Source organism: Lissotriton helveticus, chromosome 7 (assembly GCF_964261635.1).
Source record: "Lissotriton helveticus chromosome 7, aLisHel1.1, whole genome shotgun sequence".
Classification (NCBI taxonomy): Eukaryota; Metazoa; Chordata; class Amphibia; order Caudata; family Salamandridae; genus Lissotriton; species Lissotriton helveticus.
In genome coordinates this window covers 1,158,280,593-1,158,307,064 of record NC_136068.1, presented here as the reverse complement: position 1 = coordinate 1,158,307,064, position 26,472 = coordinate 1,158,280,593, and the positions used below count along the sequence as shown (strand labels likewise).

General features: G+C 48.2%; 1 protein-coding gene across 1 annotated transcript in view; it reads left to right on the top strand.

Annotated features, from left to right (window-relative positions):
- Window positions 1-26,472, top strand: part of ARSG (arylsulfatase G) — a 902,795-nt gene that overhangs the window by 802,183 nt on the left and 74,140 nt on the right. Inside the window, exon 9 of the mRNA XM_078654296.1 lies at window positions 16,622-16,742. Within this exon, the coding sequence (XP_078510422.1) occupies window positions 16,622-16,742 (121 nt within the window). The remainder of the gene's footprint in view (window positions 1-16,621; window positions 16,743-26,472) is intronic.

Below are 26,472 nucleotides of genomic sequence, written 5' to 3'. Positions count from 1 at the left end.
AACACCATCACATATATTACACTGTGCCACTGGCACTAGTCATGGCTTTACAGGGATTATATAACCCAATAGGCCAATTGGGCCACTGTCATTATCATCACAACTCACAATTAGTGATGACAACCAGTAACTACTGGTAAGGGTGCACTTAGCGTAATACCTTATGCCAAACATCATTAGTAGTGCCCCATAGTATGCACCATTGTAACACTTATCTGACTGCACCCATCAATAAAATCACCATAGTGATGTGTAGGGTACACACATTGACAATGTAACCCAAAGGCCTAATCACATCAGGGCATAATTATAAGATCAAAAGTGCATAGAGCACACTTTGGGAATCAGAGCATCACCTCACTGCAGGATCCTGATCAGGGGCCTCCGTGGAGGTACCACCCGAGCCTCTTGGAATACCACAATGTCCCTGAAGGCGGAGAGACCTCACTCAGTCTCCTTCCACTGGAGACATGGCCCTCTGGCAGTCCCGGATGCATGCGGTGTGACTGCCCACAACAAATGCGGCAGTACGATAACAGTGGGCCCCCAAGTATGAGATGCCACAGTTGGCAGGAATACCTCACATGGTCCCCTGCATACGCAATGTGCAGCTGTTCTCCGGGATATTCGGCTCCCCCTTTAAGATACCCGGTACCTCCACTTTTCGTTGGTCTCTTTTCATGAGACTGTCCGCTATTGGTGGCCTGCCTCTCCCCTACCAGGCAGTGGGAGGCGGGAAGCTGCAGAATAGAGCCCGCGAGCCGCCGTCTTGGTCCTGTAACTACAGGAGCCCGCGAGGCTCTGGCTTGGTCGCTCCTGCCACCTCGCCAACCACCAGGCTAAGGAAACCTGCGGTGCTCTCCACTTCCTCATGGGAGCCTCACCCACAGTCAGGCGTCCTCTGCCTGACTTCCTGCACTCCAGGAATCACTGAGCGAAATCTCCATCATTTCCCCGCTTCACTGCCACGACGGCACCCGCTGCCCCCTCGGCTTGAGCCCACTCCTGGGGGCATCCACCATGTGCTAGGCTGATGAACACCTCCTCAAAGGGGGGGAGAAAAGAAAGCACAACGCTCCCTCAGTGCTACTGTTCCTTCCATGAACCTGGGTGCAGAGGTCTTGGACCGCTCCACGTGCTTCCTGAAGCATGAGCCCACACCAGGGGCTCCGCTCCGGCAGACCTATTCCTAGTGTGCTCTCCAAGCTTAGGTTCAAGGCCATGAGTCCTGATATATACAAGTGCGCAGGTCTGCCCTCCTCTCCAGGAATCCACAAGGCAGAGCTGGACAAAGGCTGGGCAGCACACAGGGCCTCCCAGCAGGTAGTAGCTGAGTCCCACAGTGGTTCCTCCTGGCAGAGTGGTCCTCCGATCCAGTTCCCGCAAGTGACACGATACGTTGAATCACTCATGAAGCGGCACCTTACTACGTCAAAATGATTAAATCCTAGACGCTGTTGAGAAATCTGGACAATGCTGAAAGCTCACGCACACGCTGCGGTTCCCATCAATATGGAGCTGAAAGTCATAGGATTTAATCATTTTGACGTAGTAAGGTGCCGCTTCATGAGTGATTCAACGTATCGTGCCAATGCAATTTAAATCGAAGACATTCCTTGAACTCGACGGCGTACATTGTCAAACTCTTTGATTCCTAAAAAGAAATTACATAAGGACACTATTTGATTTTACCATCAACCCCACGTCCTGAAGATGGTCTGACTGTCTCATCGCCAACACAGACCGAAATTTTGACTGCAACATCTATTTCTTTATTCATTTGTTGACTTTAAGGAACTGTTTTCTGTTGTGTCAGATTGTTTTCCTTTACCAACTCACAGAATAGATGTATAAATAGTTAGTCTTTGCAGGCCAATTGATGCTACCTCCAGAACTATGTTAGGTTGATTCCAACTGTATTTTCTCTGGTTCTTATTCGTTCATATATTAAATATATGTTTTGTTTGAAGTAAAGTCTGCCTCGTGTGTTACAATTCGTGATTTTAAGACAGATGTCTGCTAGGAAAAATCACTCTTTCAATGCTTGATGGATCACCAGTTCACCACTAACCAGGGTTGAACAGTAATAAATTCCTTTGAGACAATATCTCTGACATACATCTACGAATAAAATCCCTTGTAGGCAACCCTTCACGTATTTTAAGCTTTATCGCCCAAGCCTCCAAGGGTACATTGGGTTTTCCCACTCCTTTTGATACAGTATACTGCTAAAAGTGGCATTTCGAAAATAGTAATAATAAATCCGATAACACTAATATGCAGCATTTATCTCCACTATTCCAAACATACCAAACTTGATCATGTTACCCCTCTCGTGTCAGGAATTACCGCTGAAGTACATATCAGGGAATCCCCAATGTATCCCCATAAGGGGGCAGCCTCACAGCAGTGATAAACCAAATAGGCTGTTTGTCTCTACCACACAGTTAAGGCATGTGTCCTACCTTTTACCTACACCCCACCCTGCCCATAGGGCTAGCTAGGGCCTACCTTAGGGGTGACTGCTATGTAGTAAAAGTGGAGTCACAGACGTGGCAAACAACTTTATGTGCCATGTTACAGCGACAATAAACTGTGCGTACAGGCCCTGCAGTGGCAGAGGCCTGAGATAGGTTGGAACAGCAACTTTGGTGGGTGGCCCAAGCAGCGCTGCAGGCCTACCCGTAGCATTTAATTTACTGGTCCTGGGTATATGAAATACCACTGTACATGTGACTGACAGGTAAATTAAATATGGCAAACAGGTGTAGACCAATCTTACCAAGGTTACCATAGAGAGCAAATGCACTTTAGCACTGAACAGCAGTGATAAAGTGCCCAGAGTCCTAAAACCACCAACAGCAGGTCAGAAAAAATGCAGGAGGAAGGCAAAACATTCTGGGATGACCCTGCAAAAAGGGCCAAGTCAAAAACAGCAGGAGCTATAATTTGGTTTTTTATGGTGCCCAAAAAAAATGGTGGACTCAGGTTGATTTTTGATTACTGAAGGCTTTCATTTGGAAGGAAGAATTCAAGATTGCTAGCCTTGGCACTGGTCCTTTGTGTTTTAGACCTCAAGGGCTGGATGGTGTCCTTGAACTTACAGGATGTGTACTTTCATGTACCCATCCTGCCATCTCACAGGCATTTTCTCTGTTTTGTTGTGGAGAAGAGCCACATTTAGTTTGCCAATCTGCCCTTTGGGCTGACTTTGACCTCCTTTGCCTTTTTGCGATCCATCTTTGCAGGTTCGGAATGTATGTCACCCGTACTTGAATGAATGGTTGTTGGAAGCAGGCATGTCAGAGTCAGTAACACACCAACTGCAAAGAACCATCTCGCTTCTTTCTTCCCTGGAGGTCTCCACTGGGCAGACATTTTTCTGTGGCCGGTGAACAGGTTTCCCTTTATAATGACAGTTCTGGACATAATAGTGTTCAAAGCCTTTTCGCCCCTGCGGCTAGTGCAGGACATTAAAAATATGATCCTGGTGTTTCAGGTTTGTTCCCAAGTTCCGGACAGTGCAGTTCTGAGGCTTCTTAGTTTCCTAGCATGGTGTAACCTACTGATGCCTCATACCCATTGGCAAATGTGGGCTTTCCACAGGAATCTCCACCTTAAATGGCCTCAATACTGCTGGTGTCTCTGACATCTGTGTGTCATACAAGGTACCTGGGACCGCCAAGGGCAAATTACAGGTGCCAACCTGACATGCCGCAGGCCATTCTCTGTGCCCTACCCAGTGCTCATGGTGATGACGGATCCAACATTTATGAACTTTGGAAGCCAGAACTTTTGCCACTGGGGCCACCTGGATGAAGTTAAGATTAAAGGCCTCTGGTATCCGTTGGTGTGGAGGCACCACATCAACCTTCTGGAGTTTCCTGCCATCCTACTTGCTCTCAGGATTTTTCATCTTTCCATCAAGGGCGGGCTCTTGCAAGTTCTGATGGACAACATAACTGCTATCTGGTACTGCAATAAACAGGGTGGTGTGGAGTCGCTGCTGCTGTGCAGGAGGCTTTGAAACTGTGGAACTAATTGGATATACAGGGTATCTCGCTGACTGCCAACCATCTAGCAGGATCCCTGAATGTCAGGACGGAAAAGTTCAACAGATCACATCTAGCCTAATCCAAGTGGTGTCTGCATCCAGAGGTAGTTCAATGTGTCGTCTCTTGTGAGGTATGCCTTGGATAAATCTTTTTTCTACCACTGAGAACACTTACTGTCAAGCCTTTTACACTGAAGAGTTTTTGCCACAAGGCTCCCTCAGAGATGCTTTCTGCCTTCTGAAGGATTGATGTCTACTCTATAGATTCCCACCTCTGATGCTTATTCCCCAAGTTCTGAAGAAGGTCAGAAGTTACCAGTCCTAGGTCATCCTGATAGCCCTGGAATTGGCTCAGAAAGTATGATTCTTCAACCTGAGAACGTTCCCATTAATCCGTTGACCTTTGCAGAACAAGCTGTCATGACAATAGGGCAGTGTTTATCAGAATCTCCGCAACCTACATCTCCATGCCTGGAGATTGAGCAAAATCAATTGAGTGGCTTTGACCTGCTTGCAGAGGTGGGGAATGTCATCTTAGTGGAATGGCATACTTCCAAGAAGCCAATCTACTCTGGACATTTGGCAGAGTTTGTGGCCTGGTCTGGTACACGCAAGATCAATTGCTGAAAAGTTTCCGGATCCAGCCGAGTCCGGTCAGGACACTGCCTTCTAGGGCATTGTCTGTGTGCTTACAGTTTCCGTTCACATACTTTGATGCTTTGCAATGACCATGGTCTTGTGCTTTTCTGAAAGCAACTCAGCCAGAGAGAGTGTAGGTTAGATTTAGAGGGCATGAATTGGAGGGGGACGCAGAGGAGTACTTGTTCTCCCAGAGAAGATTTGGGACATTGTCCAAGGGCCCACACCAGCAGAGTCTACCCATTTTCCAGAGACTGGGAATATGACTAAGCATTGGCCAATGGGTAATTGAGTCTCTTAATCCTGTCTTACTGTAGCTTCCTCACCCATGATTTGGTGTCCTATACTAGGCATTTGTGCAGAAAAGGATATTTGGCCGTTGTGTGTTTCCACCAGGTGCCTTGGAAAGCAAATGTCATAAGGAAGCTGCATTTTGGGCTACCAAAAGGTAGAAGTGGGAGTAGGCCACATTGCTAAAAAGACTGCAGTAGAAGAATTAAGATGTATTCTCAAAGGCGAAGTCAGAAGATGAAGTTTGGATAGGTTGCGGTGTATTTAAAAGGTATCTTTAAGAAAGCCTGTGTTTGCCTATTTTTTCTTTAATAAAAAGCAAATGAATTGTAAATCAACATGTTATCATGAGAGAAACTTACAACCAATTAGCACACAAAGTTTAGCATTTTTCATTTTCGTCTAGCTAAGGTATCTAAATAGTAGTACTACCTAAACAAAAAAACATAAATCAGCTTTAAAATATTATTGTGTCAGCAAAGTAAATACATCAAACAACCCCCACACAGTGCCTCTTAATCCATGATGCATATGTAGTTTAATAGTAGAACTACTTGATTCCCGATCTCCAAACCCTAGTGGCAACACCAATGGGTTAATGAATCCAACCAAAAAATGTCATGGTATTTGTGGATAACCCATATACACATTAGTAAACTATGAAAATTAAATTCAATGGCTGGAGAGGCTGACCCAAAGTGCACACTTTGCATTATATCATATTGAACATTTTTTTAGGAGTTAATGAAATAGGTTTTTCAAACAATTAAAGATGCCTGTTGCCAGTCCTGATAAAGAGCGACAAACAAAAAACAACTCACTACTAATAAATCCATGAAAGCAGCAAACACCTACCTGACTCCCTCACTCACACTCACCAGTCACAGTGGTAGAAGTGGGCGGGGACGGAAGGGCACGGCGTGCCCCTACTTTTAAAAATTACTTCAGTCCGTTCCCCTACTTCTTTCTTTCAAAAAAGCATCCTGGGACGGCAAGAATAGTCCAATTTAAAAACGCAACTTTTTCTTTCAGCTTCCAGGGGCGGCTCGCACTTCTCTGTTGAACTCCAGAGGCTGCAGCGCCCCACCCCCCAGCTCTCACAGGCTGAGGGCAGGCCCATTGTCATTCCGATTGAGGCTGATTATCCCCTTTCGAATGACAATGCCCCGCCTTCTGCCTTTAGCATATCATGCTGATTTGCCCTGAAACAAATGTAGGTGTTAAGCCAACACCAGGATTCAAGCCTGGTCCCCCCCTGATCCAAAGTTAGCCGGTCTGACCATTATGCCACATCGGTATTGCTCAATTTGTTCGTGAAAGTATACCCAAGTGGTGTGGTTTTGTATGTTCACGTACAATAAATATTTTTTGTTAAAATGTCTTTGTGCTGTAAAAAAACAGCAGCAACAAATACTGGAAGATGCTCTCGATTTCTTGCTTGGGAATACTTGCCAGTGTTTGTTGTAAAACTGGTCTTGGGAACATTGTTGGGCACCTTTTGCATTGATGCACAAATAGACCTAATCATATGAAATAAAGCTTTTATATAGACTAGAACTTTTGCAACTCATCTGTGGTCCTTACCCACAATTTGTGAAATGTTTATATATACGGATTACGTGAGCTCCATATATGTACATTTCCTCTTTACCACAGTGTGTCATCTGTCTTTACATTCGGCGCACTTATTTGTCAGGTGTGACAAATAGCACCTTTTTGTAAGTTTTTCGGGAGTAACATTCAGATTTGGTGCTTAAACCGCACCAAACCTGCTAATTTATAGAACTTAATTTTCCTATGTTCAGTTTCGGCAGGTTTGCCCTACAGACATTTAAGGAATGGTGAGTTTATCGCACCCTCTAAATAACAGATGTAGTAAATGCCAACCAGCTCATAACTTCCAACCTTCTCAGATGTGTTTGCACAGGTGTCGCAAAACACTGACCTGTTCGTAATAGAGGCCTAAGCAGCATTGTGCTGGGAGGTGACTAGGTTATTTAAAAAACAATGAAGATAACTGGAAATAGATATGAATAGTTGTAGTAGTCTGCAGTGGGATTCAGATTATAATTTTTGTGGGCTGGATTTAACAATTCTGAAGTCTTTTTACTGAACCTAATTTGGAACTAGTTAATGGTCATGTGCAACTTGGAGAATGAAACCTTATCTACCATAAATAAATGGGAAATCTCACTAGCCCTCTGATGCTGTTTGTCCTTCCTCCGGTTAGACAAAAAACTAGAAGCACACTACCTCAACAAGTAGCACCACCATCCCATATGTCTGGGGATTGGACTTTAACATCCACTGTATGTCTTTTTTGCAGCAATTAGGAAAACCTTACTTTAAAGCAAGCCAGTCGCGTATAGCCCTGCTGCATGCTCAACAGGCCGGAAGTAAACCTACCTGAACTTGTGGCCATTGCAACCTCGTCAAATGCTGTTATCTTTTTGATCCGATAGACCTAGAAACACTTGTTTAAATCTGTAAATTATGCATCTGAAGATGGATTTATAGAAAATGAGCTGACATCTTATAATTAAGTTAACTAATTTATGTGGAAATAAAAGGCAAACAATGCAGGTTAACGGTACACATGTTGTGGCAGCATTATTTCACCATTTTGTCATTATTATAATGTTGACACCTGGTCAGAGCTTGCACCTCATAAGTATCATTTTATCTCATAAAGGGAGCAATCGACAGACAAGAGAAGTGATGGGGCAGGAGCGGTGATCGGGCAGGAGTGCTGACCGGACAGGAGCAGTGAACGGCAGGATCAGTGAAAGGGCAGGAGAGGTGACCGGGCAGGAGTAGTGACCGGGCAGTAGTGGTGACCGGGCAGGAGTGATGACCGGGCAGGAGTGGTGACCAGGCAGGAGAGGTGACGGGGCAGGAGAGGTGACGGGGCAGGAGAGGTGACGGGGCAGGAGAGGTGACGGGGCTGGAGAGGTGACGGGGCAGGAGAAGGGACGGGGCAGGAGAAGGGACGGGGCAGGAGAAGTGACCGGGCAGGAAAAGTGACAGGGAAGGAGTGGTGATTAGGCATGAGCAGGAGCGGTAACCAGGCGGGAGCAATGAAAGGACAGGAGCGGTGAACTGGGCAGGAGCGGTGAACGGGGCAGTAGCGGTGAACGGGGCAGGAGCGGTGAACGGGGCAGGAGCAGTGAACGGGGCAGGAGTGCTGACCGGGCAGGAGTGCTGACTGGGCAGGAGCAGTGACGGGGCAGGAGCAGTGACGGGGTAGGAGCAGTGACGGGACAGGAGCAGTGACGGGGCAAGAGAGGCAACAGGAAAGGAGAGGTGACTGGGCAGGAGAGGTGACCGGCAGGAGAGGTGACGGGGCAGGAGCAGTGACGGGACAGGAGCAGTGACGGGGCAAGAGAGGCAACAGGAAAGGAGAGGTGACTGGGCAGGAGAGCTGAACGGGGCAGGAGCGGTGAACGGGGCAGGAGCAGTGAACGGGGCAGGAGCAGTGAACGGGGCAGGAGCAGTGAACGGGGCAGGAGCAGTGAACGGGGCAGGAGTGCTGACCGGGCAGGAGCAGTGACAGGGCAGGAGCAGTGACGGGCAGGAGCAGTGACGGGGCAGGAGCAGTGACGGGGCAAGAGAGGCAACAGGAAAGGAGAGGTGACCGGGCAGGAGAGGTGACGGGGCAGGAGCAGTGACGGGACAGGAGCAGTGACGGGGCAAGAGAGGCAACAGGAAAGGAGAGGTGACTTGGCAGGAGAGGTGACCGGGCAGGAGAGGTTACGGGGCAGGAGAAGTGACGGGGCAGGAGAAGTGACGGGGCAGGAGAAGTGACGGGCAGGAAAGGTGACCGGGCAGGAGAAGTGACGGGGCAGGAGAAGTGACGGAGTAGGAGAAGTGACAGGGCAGGAAAAGTGACGGGGCAGGAGAAGTGACAAGGCAGGAGAAGTGACAAGGCAGGAGAAGTGACAAGGCAGGAGAAGTGACTGGGCAGGAGTAGTGATTGGGCAGGAGCAGTGATTAGGCATGAGCAGGAGTGGTGAATGGGTAGGGGCGGTGAATGGGCAGGAGCGGTGAGCGGGCAGGAGCGGTGAATGGGCAGGAGCGGTGAAAGCGCAGGAGTGGTGACGGGACAGGGGAAATGACAGGGAAGGAGCAGTGATGGGGTAGGAAAAGTGACTTGTACTTATGTTCCATGCCTATTTATTTATATACTATTGCATGACATCCACTGATGTGTCTGCAAAGCATACCTGTTGCCCCGAATTTTTGTCCTGAATTTTGACCTCCTGTCCTGAATTATTGTCCTGAATTTTTAGACTCACCATCCTGAATTTGCACCCATGCCATTGTGCCTGCTTATATTTTGCACGCTTTACATAAACCTGTATTCCCAATAAGTATTTGCTTTTTCCTGAATTAAACCTCAAATAAACATGTTTATCCATTGTTTGAATTAAATAACGTTAGAAGCTGTAACTGGTCAGTGAAATGCTAAACGTACTAAAAATTGGTATGTTTTGCGATTTCTAGCAAACTTCCCCTGACTCCGCCCACTGATCCAATCTTCGGTTATTCCCGCCCCCTGATTCTCCACCCACAGTTCCCCTACTTTTTATTCCCCACTTCGACCACTGACCAGTCACCAACCAATCAGCATTCCGCACTCTCCTGCATGGTGCTCAACACCCGCTCACTCACTAAACATGCAACGGAAATATGGAACCTGTTGCACAAACACATCAGTACTGGTGTTCCTCACAGAGACCAGGCTGAAACCCCCCACTGACCCTTCGCAACTATATACCTAAATCCCTGCTTCTGTACCCAGGTAAAGTGCTAGAGAAACTCATCAACATATGCCCCACCAACCATCTCAGCCACCAGCTCCTCGACATCACACAGTCCTGCTTTGGATCTAACCACCAGGAGCGTCTGGTAGCATATAAAAGTGGTGGTGCGAGCGAAGTGCCCCACCGCATCCCAAAATACATATACATTAAAGAAGAATACTGAACAAAAGTACTATTACATTAAAAATAAAATAAATGCACTCTCCTGGGCTGCGTCCCCTCTGTTCTTGCAGTCTGTGGCACCGATGGGCACCAGTGTAAGTGGAAACTTCCCTAATCAATCCAGACGCTGCTTTCAATCTGCATGAGAGCAGCGCCTGGATTGGGTGGAGCTGCGGACTAGAAGCTTCTTTAGGCCCTGTAGGCCTGTGCTTGGTCTCCACCCAGCACTGTGAAACAAGGTGAACCACGCTTGTGATTGTTCAAGATGTGTTTCATTTTGGTTGAAAAAAAGCAGGCTTTAGAAGGCATTTCCACCTGAATTAATGTTTGGAACCATTGCTTTAACAGGCACACCATCATAAATGAAAAACCGCACATCCACAACTTCTTATTGTACTTTGAGTCTGGAGTTAAAATCAATGATAGAGTCCTACAGGAAGTATATTTGTAGATTTAGACTCCTCTTCCTCTAGTTTCTCTATCCCAGCATCGACCTGAATATGCTCTGTAGTATGCAATTCCTTCATTCTCTACAGCTAAATCCATATTGTATATTTTATTAGGCTGCTTTACAAAAACTGGTTTTGCCTAGAGCAAGCTTTTGGAATTTATTTACCCCAGTTTTATTTACTACACAAACTTTTCAATTTCTGTTTGTCTCTTTCCTGTTGCGCGTGGCTTGGAGAGGATGTGGTCTCAAGGCTAGACTGCCGGCCGACCTTGGAGCTGGGAATCCAAGGTTCGAGCCTCGGGGTAGACTCCACAGGCCGGCGCTACTCATATGCAGCATGGGCAGCTGCCCAGGACCCTGCGCTCAGCCAAAATATTTTCCCTTAAATTTAGCCTTAACTACTGAGGCTCATCCTACCGTTGTTGATCCCGCCAGGAACTGCTGATACATGTTACCACTGACCTTTAGGTAAGTGGTGTCCTGCAATTAAAACAGCATGGCTGCAACTCTTCAAATTTTAAATTTATTTGTTTCTAACAGTCACTTTTGTAACAAGTCACGAGGTATCTCTCCACTTAACGGTTTGAAGACTCCACTCTTTTAGCTGCACCAGGAGTTATTCACAATTGTGTATTTACCGCCATGGTCAATGCTAGTAGTCACCTACACTAGCATGCCACCCAGTGCACCAGGTCAACACACATGTGGAATTACAATACCTGTTTATAAGATGCTAAACAATGTTTTCTCCCCTTTTGTTCCCTACACCAGGCTTGGAACATAGTATAAACAGGTACTTTCTATACTTTTGATACTAATACTGATACTTTGACAGATCAGCTACACAGTAGACAGCACTAAGAAAAGGTCCTGAAGAATCGCGGGTAATCCTGTCCCAAGCGAGAAACATGTCGACCACTACCACCACTTCATAACTTAGTCTGGAGCATGGAACACTTTACTTTCCATATACTCCTAGACTAATTATTGGTTTTTAGTTAACGACCAGGGACCACCAGAATGAAATTCCTTCCGGTACTCTGGCGTTATTTTATCTCACTATCCGTCTACTACTACCCCTGGCCCCTCACCCACACTTCACCCATGGGCAGTTGGAAAAAGATCTCAGATAAAGAGCCCCTCTTTTGAGGTGTAGCCCGTTGGGTATTGCACCGCCCACCCAACGAGGAGCACCGGCCCATGATGAAGCATGACACCTGCAAGGGTGTGTGAGGCCATTATATCCAACAAAATGGATACCCACTGGATGGTTACCATTTAACCACCCTTCTACATCCACATACCTTGACCTGCACTCAGAATATAGGAACAACCCAGTCCTCCCTTTTGTTTCATACATTTCCACTATGCCACTGGTTCCTTCTCCCATGCACCGCACAGCCACGATCCACCGCTGCAGAGATCAGACAAGGCCCATCCTCCCCTAGGGTTCACAACCATAGTCCAGTGCTGGGAGGCCCAAGTCAGGGAGTCTGCTGCCCTGGGGTTTGTAGCACAGTTCCAAGGGCAAGAGGCACCCTCTGAAGGGCGTTCCTAGAAATAGTGTAGGAAGTGCAATGGGACCATGGTCTAGGGGAGTTATGGGCCCAATGCACAAAACTTATGGCTGTATTTACTGTCCAGTCAGTGACTAGAGGGTAGTGGGAATGAACAATTTACCTTGCTTGCATGATGGTGCATGGCAGCATTGCTACACCACTGTTCCCGCTCGCTTGCGCCACACAGCATGATCCAGTTCTGCAAGGCCCAAGAGAGTCCTCTGCTCGCCTGAACCTCACAACCATGGTCCAGTGCTCTGAGGCCTACCAAAGTAGAGTGGCAGGGTGCAGGATTGTTCTTCATTTTAGATGTTTGCCCTGGATCCTAATGCAAGCTCCTGCTGGATGCCACATTTTTAACTTTTTTTGCTTGCCAAGGGATTGATGTAGGCAAGCAGGATAATCAATAGGTTGTACAAAACAGATAGATTAGCTGGCAAACCTGGGGCAGTTTATCCCAGTGGTATGCCATAGCACTGACTCTGGGAACAACCACTATACAGAGGCGGCCAGCATTTACTAACATGACACCTGGGAGGCAGGACTTGTACCGAAGGACTGAAATAAAGTATTTCCATGTGTAGAACTTAAAAATATGTTTACTTGTTTTATTAGTTATAATATTTATTTTTTATTGTTTTACTGTTATGTGCACCAAGAAAATTACTTCTGGCAAAGCCTCTCAACCATAGTCAATTGATGGTACTTCCTGTACTGGCATTTCCTGTGATTTCACATTGTATGCAAATTAGAAGGGCCCCACACATTCCGTTTCTGCCCGGGGCCCCAAAAGTCCTAATATCGTCCCTGAGCAGGCAAGCATTGGATAGCTCTCGCATTGCTTTAATTTAATTTGTATATTTCTGATTTGGGGCAAGGGACTTTTCTCCCATATTAGGTAGAGAGTGTTAGATCTGGGGGTCTCTAGTTGGCAATGGTATTCACCTTTGTCCAAATAGGGACCCTTACTTCTATGTCAGAATAAGGGGATTACATTCCTTAATAGCCCCTGATCACCCCCTTTGTAGCTTGGCACAAGCAGACAGGCTTATCTCAGAGGCAGTGTGTTAAGCATTTGTGAATATACACAGTAATACAGTACAGATGGACACAACACAGGTTTTATAAAAATAAGTATTGTTTATATAGACTTAAACACAAGATCACAAATGACAAAAATCCACAATACTCCACTTAAGATTACTTAAAGGATGATTAAAGTTGCTTAGTTCAAGTTGATGATAAATGCAACAAAGTTCTCAACAAAGTACCTGGATGTGTAATGCAAAGTAAACAAAAGGCTCGCAAAAGGGGAGATGCGTCGGTTCCGTGATCCAGGGGAGATGATGCGTCGGGCCTCAATGCTTGCGCAGAGTAGGGGATGCGTCGTAACCCTTTCTGGTGCGGAGGTGATGCGTAGATTCTCGGCCTGCGGGTCCGTCGCGGTGCGCAAGATGGCGCCGCGATGCGATGATCCGGTTGCGATGCGAGAAGATGGCGCCCTTGATGCGCGATGCGATGGTGATGCGTAGATGCCCTGCAGCCTTGCGACAACTCTGCACTTTGGAGCCGTGACAGGCCCTGTGACGCGCTTCTCTGGTGATGCGATGGCAACTCTCACGATGGCGTCACGCTTCTCCGGTGATGCGACAGCAGGCAGCTTCGATGAATACACGCTTCCAGGGAGATGCGGCGAAGGCTCACTTCTCCGGCGATGCGATGATTTCAGCTGCGGCGGGGACACGCTTCCTCCTGTCGCGTTTCCAGCTCCCAGTGACACACAAATGTCTGGAGTTGAGAATTCCCAGCAAGGAAATTCAGAGGGTAGCTGTAGGTGAAGTCTTTTGTCCCTGAGACTTCAGCAGGAGGCAAGCACAGTTTAAGACCTTGGAGAATATTCTGAAGATGATGAAAGTCCTTAAAAAGTTCCTTCTCCTTTCCTTGGCAATGAAGCAACGACTGCAGGCCAACCCTGTAAATAGCACACTGGCAGAGGGGCAGTAAAACTCCTGCAGCTTCCTTGGTTCTTCTCCTTGGCAAAAGGTTTCTTGTTCCAGAAGTAATCTAATTTCTGGGGATCAGGGTCCCAATATTTATACCCCAAAATCCTTTGTTCTCTGAAGGCAGAGCTAGTCCAAACCAGTTCCTGAGCACTCGGTTTACATGACCCTCTTCTTCCTTTCACTGTGCAGGGCAGAGACATCAGCCACCCCTCAGGAGGTGGAACCAGCATAGGGGTGGGAAGATACAGCTCTGGAGCACTTTGTTGACATGATTCCTCCTCTCCTTTCACAGTGCAGGGCAGAGACATCAGACAAGCCACAGGAGGTGGAGCCAGCATTGTAGAGGGAAGGCCCAGCCCTATTCAGGACCCAGGTGCAACTCCTCCCTCCCATCTAGATGCAGATCTCTCTATTCACCACTGGGCTGCCCCAGCCTGTCTCCTGGAATTCCCCAGCCCTGTCACTCACAAACCCAGACAAGGAATACACAACCTACCAGAGGCAGGCCTGAACAGTTAGGCAAGAAAATACCTACTTTCTAAAAGTGGTATTGTCAAACACAGAATATTAAAACCAACTTTACTAAAAGATGTATTGTATTATCCTGAGTTCAGGCATACTAAATTCAAATTTCTACCATGTTCCCTGAGTCAGTTAGGATTATAAGAATTTAATAATCTAACTGCCCATTCTAGCCTATGGAGAAGAGGTAGCCTTCAATTGTGAAAAACGAAAATGGCTGTAATTCACTATTAGGACATGCTACACACATCAGAGCATGTCCTACCTTATACTTACAATGCACCCTGCCCTTGGGCCTACCATAGAGCTGTCTAAAATGAAGCAAAGGGAAGGTTTAGGGATTGGCAAGTGGGTGCACTTGGCCAAGTCGACATGGCAGTGCTAGACTGCACACTGGCCTTGCAATGGCAGGCCTGAGACACACTTTACAAGCTGCTTCTGTGGGTGGCACAACCAGTGCTGCAAGCCCACCAGCAGCATTTGATTTACAAGCCCTGGGCACACATGGTGCACTGTACTAGGGGCTGACAGGTAAATCAAATAACCCAATCATGGAATCACCAATTAGTACCTCAATTTAACATAGGGAGCACCTGCACTGCGGCACTGAATAGCAGTGGCACAGTGCCCAAAGCATATAACCAGCAAAAACATATCAAAACAGAGGAGGCAATCCATCAAAATGGAGGGGAGACTCACGCCAGTGATGCCAGGTCTAACAGAGAGCATTTTAACCTTATTAAGTAGAGAGCACCTGCCTGCATTTTTGTATGGTATTTACAATCTTGTGTGACCAAACTGAACTGAGTCTGCAAAAGGCATTAAGGGCCACATGTACAAAATGTTTGGATACCAAATTGCGATTTTCTGCAAGTCGCTATTAGAAATTTGCTATTCTTAATGAATGAAACTTGTTGAGTTTCAATTAGCAATTCCTAGTGGGTTGCAAGTCGACCTACCTCTTGAATATTGATGAGGTAGGTCATAGTTTGCAACCCATTAGCAATCACACCAATTACAGCGATGGCGCCCTGCTGAGGTCAGCAGGCCACCATGTCTGTGATTGCTTCTTAATGCAGCAAACTTTTTTTCCTTTGAAATGCACCCATTTTCCTGAAAGGAAACAGGAATGCGTTTCAAAAGAAAAATGAAACGTTAAGCTTATTTTTTTTAAGAGTAGGCAGTAGGGTACCCCTTCCCGTTTGCATATGGATACGAACTTCTTCGAGGTGCTGGTAAAAAATGCGACCGTAATTCAGTTGTGATACATTAATACATACAACTGCAAATCAGTATTTGGAAGTGGCGCCCTAAACACACCACTTCCAAATACCAATTCGCAAACACAAATTGCGATTCGGTAACAAGTTACTGAATCACAATTTGGCTTTTGTACATTAAAATATTGCTTTTTTTGCGGTGCAAATGGCCTGTTCGGTGAATCAGGCCTTTCGTGATCTCCAAAAAGATTCATACTTGTGGTCCTTAGATCCTTGGTGTCCTATTGTGCGCTTAATTGACTCTTAATAAATGAGGCTAAGATAGTGCGGTTTGGCAGCTTTTTGTGGTTTTGTTCACAGTATATTGGATTTACGCTACAGATAGTCATCTCATAACGATTTTTGGGAGTTCTAATTGATGAAATGCTGAAGTGGGTTCCAGCTTGGAAATCGAAAACTCCTTCAAAGAACCTAAGAGGTATTTGCGGTGTTGTATCATGCAGTTTTGAAGTGAGTGTTTTTTTAACACTGTAAACATTACCATTGAAATAAAATAAACAAACACGTTGAGGAAATATATTCCATACTGTACAGTTGAAGGCTGTATCCATGTGCACAAAAGCACATAATATGTAGAACATATGCCATGTTAAGAGTACAAGAGGTCATAAAGAGGTTAATTTGTGTTATGTTGTAGTGAAATGAGTTTCTTTACAATACACTTTTTAACCATTTGAGTAACATACAAAGTTCCCTTTATCTGTAAGTACTCCATTCTAGTTAAGCTCTAATGTTGTATCAGTAGATGGATATCCTCTTTACTTTTATACATTTGCACTAAGTGACTTACGGAACATTGTATATAATATACTTCTTATCACACTTTGATTTCACCAGTCTTTTAGATATATTTCCCACTTTGGCGTACCTGGCAAATGCGAGTCTGCCACCTGACAGGCACTTCGATGGCGTGGAGGCATCGGATATTCTCTTTGGAGGATCACATGATGGACACAAGGTAAGTTATACTATACATGTACTTGTTATTGAAAATAAGTGCTGACACTATACATGTGCTATAAATGTTAGATTGCAATGTTTAGGGATAAATTAAATGCAGGTAAGAGGGTTCAAATTACAAATACTTATTGAACTAATTCTTTCTTTGGACTCAAACAGATGTGAACAGAGTTATAAAACGCTGAGCTTATCACTTGACCTGAAATAAAGGTGTATTTTGATGTGCCATTCACGTTTGTAAACTACACAGGTATAGGGAGAGCAACCAAAGCCAATTTTCTGTACCTTGGCAAGTCTCCCGAGGGTGGTTGATGGTTACTAGACTTGCCTACAACCCCATACAATTATCCGACCCTTTATTCAAGATAAGAAATTAATTCCAAAGCCACATATAATCCACTTATCTGCAAGACCAGGCCACTGGCGTAACAAAACTTGAGAGGACACCCCCTGCAAAGTTCGTAGAGGGGGCCCCTCTGGACTCAATCAGGAGCTCTCAAACAGTAACCCAATGTCTTACAGTCCCTATGAGATAATCATATAGTCTAAGATTGAGAATGCGCCATATCATCAGACAACACGTTCTAAGCTATAACTGTGTGAGGATGTTATCAAACTTCGATGCTCTGGCTCAACGGGATGCTCAAGAAAATAATTTGCCACTTGAGCACTACCCAGGAGCATTATTAGTCTCGAAGATCATTGCTAATCGACAGCAGCAAATACATTCATATTCCCATCAAAATATTGTGCATGCTTAATAGAAATCTGTCTGCAGCCATGGTAGATATATGCTCAGGTATTCCAGAGTGCTGCCTATATCATCAGGGTGCTGCCCAGTATGGTGCAGTTAATGAGTACAGTGTAGTGCTTAAATATTCCATGATGGTACAAATAACACCAGGGGCCTATTCAACATGGTGGACTTTGCCAGAGTAATACTCAGTATGCCAAGATGATGTCAGTAACATTAAGGTGCTGTTATAGTTATGCTGTGGTTCTGATCATTATGACTGGGCGCTACTCAATACGTATACAGTGTTTCCCAGTGCTCCAGGTGTACTGCCTATTGTGCTGCAGTGCCTTACTTACATTTCAGTGCTGGTTTTCTTGAATTAGTCATGACCTTCGGACTACAGGGGCCAAGTTTGTGCTAATTAATTGTAACCCCAGTGTACTTTGCTATGATAGAAGGGGCTCCAGATGCTTGTGCAATCACAATGGGACATTCCCTCATTTGCATGGGGTATAGGTTCATGCAAATGAGGAAATACTTTGACATTGCGCCCGTAACATCCATATTACTCTATTCCAAGAGAAAAAAGCTGTTGGGATGCGCACTGACTATACACCACATGGAAGTGTTCCACAAACAGTGCACCGCCCAAGAGTGCCCCTAGTGATGGTGAATGAGTGGCCGAGGGACTACCAGGCATTCTCCTGCAGTTGAGTGCAGTACAGCAGGTTCCAGTGAAAGACACTGTCTTTTACTAATGCACTGTCATCAGCGCGGGTGCATACTACTTGCCCCTGTGGTAAAGAAAGTAAAAATAAATTGTGTAATTGGGCCCCTAGTGAAGAGTGGGCTCCTGCCAATTCACCCTAGATATAATTCAGGCCCAAGAAGATGCTCTAATGTGCTGGAGTATATCGTTAATTGCTGGCTCTATGCAAAGATGTGTCCCGGAAGGCACACTGTGCGGCAGAGGGTCACATTGGGATTGCAAGGTAGGGACCAACCATTGTTCGTGCTCCTCCGTTTTCTCCTGCCACCACAGCCTCAATTTTCTGCACATTGACCCTTGCACATTTTTTCGTACTGTGATTATGAAGCTGCCCCATGGTTCCTTTGCTAGTTTATGCTGTGGAATTTGTTGGTCAAAACTACCCTTACCTTAGCTCATTTGGGGACTGACATTGACTGCCTTGTTAAAAGTACAATACCAACAAAGGCGTCTGTGTTTCTTAATCACACTGCTACCCGAATCATCACATTTTTTAAATCCTCAATTTGCTTGTAATTTCTCGAAAAGTGACTTTAGTTCAGTAGTAATTTGTAAAGAAGGTAATTTTGTCAGCAAGAACTATACTAGAATACAGTGTCCATATTTATATAGATATATATATTTGTTTTTGCGGACACAGGTTTGACAGCTTGGAGCCTTGCAAAGCTCAAGAGGAATTATGTTTCAACTCATTGTCACTTTAAGGGAATAATTTCCCCTTCTTTGCTGGTCATTTACATACTTTTACTGATAGTTTTCGTTCTGTGATTTGTAAAGTTTAGTAGGTTATATGTTTAGGTCTGTGTCAGCCAACACCTTGTGATTGAAATAAGATTATATGTATAACCTAGCCATCTTAATCCATTGGTCTATTATTGCATCATTTACATTTTTGTTCAATCCTACATGATGCAGCCTGGTCAGTGGGTCAGCCTACTTCAGCTATTGCCTTACTTCTCTGTGATTGACCGCGTTCTGCCCTTTTATGAGAAGCACGTCCAGACACAAATTCGTTGTCTACAGTGCCACAGACTACTATGGAATGTGTGCTTTTTGATCCCCAAAATCATTTTTGTTTTTAGCCTTTGTTTTTTTATTGATAAGGGCTATGCACAATATAAGCACTAACAAAGCCAAAAGGTCAGCTGCCTATGCCAGCACTTTGGGCTTTGCCAGTGATTGTTTAATGTTGTCTGTCAGTTGGGAAAGTGCAGTTAGACATGGGTCTCTCTCTTCCCGAAGTGAAATAATGAATAGTCAAGTTTCTCTACAATAAGCATAAGGGGCAATCCTCACTTTCCACAATATAATCAGGCACAGAGCTTTCCCTTCTCACAACATAATAAGGGAAAGACTCCTCACTTGCCACTACATAATTGAGGGCAGACCTCTTGCTGTCAAAGTTTTATCATGAACAGAACCCTCAGAGTTCTTGTGAAGAAATACTCTGTCCTAAGTGAGGTGCTCTTAAGGTTGGTCCTAGTATTTATTGCATCAGACCTAGGACTTTGAGCAGTGGCGGCTGCTTCCAGGAAGCAGCAGTAGGGGGGGGAGGAGGGCGGTTTAAAAAACAAAAAAAGTTACCTGCCAGCCGGCTGGCTGGCCAGCTTCTGCCTCTCTTCCGTCCTCTCTGTTCTCTTCCTGGCTTCTTCTCTGCAAACAGGATGCAGGAAGAAACCGGGCTCCCATTGTGATTGGTCTGAGCACCGTGGTTCCGTGCTCAGCCAGGGAATGGGAGCCTGGGCATGTCCTCCACCCAGGCTGTAATGCAGCCTGGGTGGAGATCATGCAAAGTGTGCATCAGTGTTTGGCCAGTGCCAGAGGGTCGGCCAAACATTGATGCACACTTACATAGTGCACACCACAGAGCAGATCCGCCTGCCAAGACACTGCAGCAGGCACAAATAAAATGATAATAAAGTCGAGTTATTATCAGGCAGGCACTTTTTTATTTGTCCTTTTTTTTTTTTTTACTGGGAATAGCGTTGAAGCTGTGCTCCTCCGCCTTGGCGGAGGAGCCGCCACTGACTTTGAGCCATCGAAAAAGACTGAAAAACTGTGAGAAAGAGAGAAAACAGGTTTGAAATAGAATCCACAATAGGGAGGTAATGGAGCAGAGAGTGTAGGGTGGTGGAGTTGAGATGCAAGAAGTGGAATCAAGACTAAACAGCCTCGGTATTCAGCATCAGGCTGTTGCTGCTGCAAAAAAAAAATTGGCCCCCGGCACACAAACAAATTAAGCACTGCAAGAAAGGGGGAGAGATACTTACCACGCCGACACTGCCAGGAGTCCACATAGCAGACAGGACACCAAGCCGCCACCGCCGAGAGTCACTCAGCCTCCAAGCATCGCGCCGCCGCTCCGGGGACTACAACACCCGGCAGGCCTCGCAGCGGCGCGCAATTGACGCAGCAAACGCCGAGAGAGCGCCAGCAGGCGCAATAAATCTGCAGACACCCCGGCAGAGCGGGGGAGAGATACTTACCACGCCGACACTGCCAGGAGTCCACATAGCAGACAGGACACCAAGCCGCCACCGCCGAGAGTCACTCAGCCTCCAAGCATCGCGCCGCCGCTCCGGGGACTACAACACCCGGCAGGCCTCGTGGCGGCGCGCAATTGACGCAGCAAACGCCGAGAGAGCGCCAGCAGGCGCAATAAATCTGCAGACACCCCGGCAGAGCGGGGGAGAGATACTTACCTTGCCGACACTGCCAGGAGTCCACATAGCAGACAGGACACCAAGCCGCCACCGCCGAGAGTCACTCAGCCTCCAAGCATCGCGCCGCCGCTCCGGGGACTACAACACCCGGCAGGCCTCGCGGCGGCACGCAATTGATGCAGCAAACGCCGAGAGAGCGCCAGCAGGCGCAATAAATCTGCAGACACTCCGGCAGAGCGGGGGAGAGATACTTACCACGCCGACACTGCCAGGAGTCCACATAGCAGACAGGACACCAAGCCGCCACCGCCGAGAGTCACTCAGCCTCCAAGCATCGCGCCGCCGCTCCGGGGACTACAACACCCGGCAGGCCTCGCGGAGGCGCGCAATTGACGCAGCAAACGCTGAGAGAGCGCCAGCAGGCGCAATAAATCTGCAGACACCCCCGCGTCGCGGGACGCGAACGGGACGCCCGGGGCTAAGCCAGGGCAAAGGGCAGGCCCTCTACGGCCCTCAGCGGCAGGAAGCGACAGGGCCTGGGCTAGAAACGCTGTTGGATATGCGAGGTTAACTGGAATAACCAAGTAAGGCATTGTTTTCACCTACACGTAAGATTGTGGAAATAGTTCCCTGGCCTCAGTGGCAGGATGCCAAAAAGAGGCGCGGTTACTGCTACAAACACTATGGAAAACTATCTGGTTCAAACTGTGCAAAAAATAAATATACAGAGAAGAGAATCTTTGGGGTTGAGTCAGTCACCAGATCTACAATGCTTGACCCCTAGCATACTTCTTCCCACTGATGATATTATATCCTTGGAAACTGATCCTGAGGCTCGTTCGGTGTTTGCTATTAACCAGGGCAGCTGCAATTTAACTGAGAATATAGTGCCAGCCCCCGAGGTACTCATTGCGGACCCGATGACCAATATAGACAGTGACTTGGATCAGGAGATACCGTCTTGTCCCTCAGATGAAGACCAGTCCTTATCTGACCATGCCCCTCGGACAGAACGTTCTGGTGTTAAAACTCTGCCAAAACGGACAGGGTTAAGGTCAGAGGCAAGGAGGAAGAGGGCAAATACTTCAAAGGACAAAATAAAGGAAAATGGAGAGGGGAGAGTAAAACCTAATGTTGATGATGACTTGTTTGTAAAAATTGCTGAGCTGATTGAAAGTAAAATTAAAGCTATTATTAAACCTCTAGTAGCTAAGATAGATAAACTACAAACTGAGGTTAAAAAGTTAGGAGGACAGCAGAATAAGTTAGTAGAGGGAGTTGATAATATTACCACGCTGGTTGTTAACATGGGCAATAACATTGGAGAGCACGCAGATGCTGACGGTGAAGGAATAGATGATCTGCTGCCTAATAATCCCCCTATACAGTTACCGCTACTAAATGCTAACGAAACAGCTGGTAAAGGGGATGGTCCTTTAACAGTTGACATTCCCCTAGTACAAGCCCAGACAACGGACCCCTTACAATTTATAGTCGAAGCCTCACCTGTTGTACTAGTGCTAGCCAATGTTCCCCCTTAGAAGTAGGCATAGTAGAATCTTCCACTTCTCTGTCAAATAAGGCATTGCAATGGTTTACAAATAATGTGAGACTAGCCCGGGGGGGGGGTCAGCAATTGGCTCAAGAGATTAAGACCGTAAAAAGGGTTTCCTGGCTAGGAAATCGCCCCAAAAAATGTAAAGGGGATTGTGTGGCAGTGAGTTTTTCACATGCAGGCGTCCTACCAAACATCCTCACTAACCTACTTCCGCCCCAACGCAGGCAGGGTACTGTTGTCCCATTAACCTTAAATTTTTTTTATGGAGAACAACAGAATGTCACCTACCCCAGGACCCCTGCATTTGGGTGGGACAATAATAGGGACGTAAATAATAGATGGGGCCGGGGGGCGGAGCTAGCCGGCGTTCATGGTGGACGCTTAAGTGCGGAGCTCTGCGCTAGCGCTACCTAATATCCGTCCAATATCCTTCCACAGCGGCGAAACCTGTGAAATTCCGGCCGGGGCTGCCTCCCCTACCCCCTGCGGACCTCTGGCGTGACTTTTGAGGGGCTGCGTGCACCGGTTCCCCCGGCGCCGTCGCCGACCGAAGAGCCGCGGACCAGGCCGGGATCCCCGCTCTGCCCTGGACGCCGAGGCCGCGCTGCGTCACCCGACGTGCGGCCCCGGCTAGAGGAAGCCCTGCTGTGGTGCGGGCGGCGTGGCCGGCGGGAGCTGAAGCCCATCCTGCGCTCCGCGATTTGCACTGCGGACCATTGCTGTGACCCCTGAACCCCTGGAGAGGAGCGGAGGCGCCGAGTGAGAGCCGGCGGCGAAACGGCCCGGCTGGGAACACACACGTGGCGCTCCCACGGGCGCCATTGCATGCTGCGGAGGGGCCCCGCCTGACGGCCTGAACACCTGGAAGGAGCCTCGCGGAGCAGCGGGTGGCTTTGGGACGGAGACCACTCAACACGAGCCTAGCTCTCTCGAGCACTGCACCCCCGAGCTGACTGGGGGTGTCCTGACATTGAGGCACCCGGAGGGGGACAGCAAGAGGCGAGTGCCTACCCTGACCTGAGGCATTACTGGGCACGCAGGACTACACGCGACAGTGGACTGACCGCGTGGCCTCCGGTGCCGGTCTGTGCACGTGGTCAGCTCCCGCATTGTCCCATTGGGACACAATTGCAACTGTAAGGTCTGTGAACACTGGCCTCCCTGTCAGCAGCAACGATGGGCAAGGGCGATAGGACGCAAACGAAACTTACGTTTGACCAGAGGAGACAGAAGGCGCTGGAGCCACCGGCGGCCCAGTCCCCGGGTGCAACTGCGGACACGAACACCGCGCTGTGCACAGAAATAAGAGGCATGCTCAACACGATGGAGAAAGGCCTACAGGATGGCATGACGGCCATCGGCACCAAGATTGACGCCCTGGCGTATCGAATGGATCGCATGACGGAGAGGGTGGATAAGCATGCGGAGAGGCTGGACATGGCGGAGCGCAGGCTGACGGAGGCGGAGGAGGCGCAGACAACGTGGGACGCTGACCGCAAGCAGTTTGGGAGGCTACTACAGGTGATACAAGAAAAGTCGGAGGACTTAGAGGCTCGCTCCAGGCGATCCAACATACGCGTCACGGGCGTGGCGGAGTCGACCCAGACAGGGAAAATGGAGCTATTTGTCGAGAAACTACTTAAAACTCTATTGGGGGACGACACCTTCTCTCCCATGTTCATAGTGGAGCGAGCCCACCGTACCCTGGGCCCGAGGCCCGCTCCAGGGGCGAACCCTCGGCCGATAATAGCGAAACTCCTCAACTACAGGGACAGGGATGCTGCCCTCCGCGCTGCTCGAGAGAAGGGGGAGTTGCAGTACGAGGGAATGAACATTTCGCTATACCCTGACTTCACCGCCAAGGTACAGGAGGAGAGACGGAGATTCGTCCCCTATAAGCAGCAGCTCAGAGACCTGGGCCTGGACTATGCCATGTTGTATCCGGCACGGCTGCGCATCAACAGGCAGGGCCACTCACATTTCTTCACCGACCCGAAGGAGCTGCAAAAATCCCTGAAGCAGTGGATTAAGGAGCATAAGGAGAGCCGGACGGCGCCTCCGGAGGAGGGCGCTGACAACGAGGATATGGATGAGCAGGACTAGTGTGATAGAGGGGCGCAGTGGTCTCTCCTGAGGACCTGGCCACTTGAGGACTTGCCATGGCCACAGACTCTTGGCCCGGGGGATGCCCAATCTGGGCTCTCCACTGCAGTGAGCGGACATCTGGACATGGTACCACGGGTGAGATCTGTACGGGCCACACGGGTTTAGGTAATGGGCGGCACTCTCTATGACTCAACTAGCCTGCCCGGGGGTGGTGTTGATAACGGCCCACGACAGGGAGGGTTCGATGGGGTCTGGGGGGGGGGGGGGCGGTAAGGCGGGTACGATATTGCTCTTGTTACTTAAAAGCCGCACTGGCAAAAGGGGGCGCTGGCGTAGGGGCGGCCAAAAGACATTGCGCAGAAGCGACGACCGGACGTTGGTCGATTGAGACATTGAGCGTGCTACCTCTGCCCTGGCGCTCATAGTGCTTGCGGCTCTACTTGAGACTGCTTGGGGAAGTTTGAAGATGGGTGGGGGGGGTGAATGTAGGGATTTCGGTCATACCAGGTTGGGGTTGGTTGACTGTGGGCGGTGGGGGGCGATGGGGGTTCTGAGTTCGGGGAAGTTTGGGATGTTTGGGGAAAGGTCCGACATGTGCTCTACAATGTTTTGTACTATAGGATGGGTGGGCGGCTGCTGTCACTGGTGCGGGGGGGTCCTTGTCGCGGCACTACAGTTGTTGTACTCCTCCATTGTTAATGGCTGACACACCACTGGCAGACGCACTGAGCGATACCGAGTCCCTCAGGGCTCTTACCTGGAATGTGAGGGGTTTGAATGATTATCGGAAACTCCGTAAGGTGCTACACTATCTACAGAGACACCACATAGACCTAGCGCTGCTGCAGGAAACGCATCTGCCCAACACCAGTAAGATGCTAATGCACAGGGGGATCCAGGGTCACTCCACTTACGCAGGCTTCACCACCCATGCCAGAGGGGTCCTCACCTGGGTCAATCCGAAGTCCAAGCTATCCCTCGCCCTGGTAAAGGCGGACCCGGAGGGGAGGTTTTTGTTAAGCAAGTGCACGGGCAAGGGACTTAACCTGCTGGTCATGAATGTCTATGGCCCGAACTATGACTCCCCAGAATTTTATACAACGGTTGCGGACCATTGTACTGAATGGGCCGCTGGTACTATGATCTGGGGTGGGGACTTCAATTTCACCTTTAGCCCTGAGCTGGATAGGTCTGCGGGCCCTGCCAGGCGCCCGGCGGCGGCTGCGCAGTGCATGCAGGCAGAAATGCTGAGACTGGGTCTGGTAGATGTGTGGAGGGATAGGAATAGCGCTAAGGGGGGGTACACGCATTACTCAGCTTACCACAATATCCATACCAGGATTGACTACTGGCTGGCTTCACACTACCTGCTCACTATGGTCAGGGGCTGCAGTGTGCTTCCCCGCACTCTGTCGGACCACTCACCGGTGCTGTTGGCGTTGCGTACTCCCCAGCAGAGAATCCCGCCATTTACGTGGCGATTTCCACCCTACTCGCTGCTGGATGAGGCTTTCAGGGCTGACCTGGGGGAGGACATAGACACCTTCTTCGACACCAATCTGGGATCAGTGGACAGCTTTGGGACGGTTTGGGAGTCATTTAAGGTGTACGTGCGGGGGGTGGTCATGGCGAAACACTCAGGGGTGCTAAAGGCAATTAGAAACAGGCTGAAATATCTGGAGGGGCAGATAGCGGACTACGAACGCCGCCAGCTGCTTGACCCGACCCTGCCTGGTGATGAGACCCTGCAAGACCTTTTGAGTGAGTTCCACGAGGAAGCTGACAGAGAAGTGCGACATTTAGGGAAATACGCGACTGCGCGCGCGTATGGCGAAGGGGACCGCCCGGGGGCACTGCTTGCCAGGATTATGAAAGGCACTAGGCGCAAACAGGTCA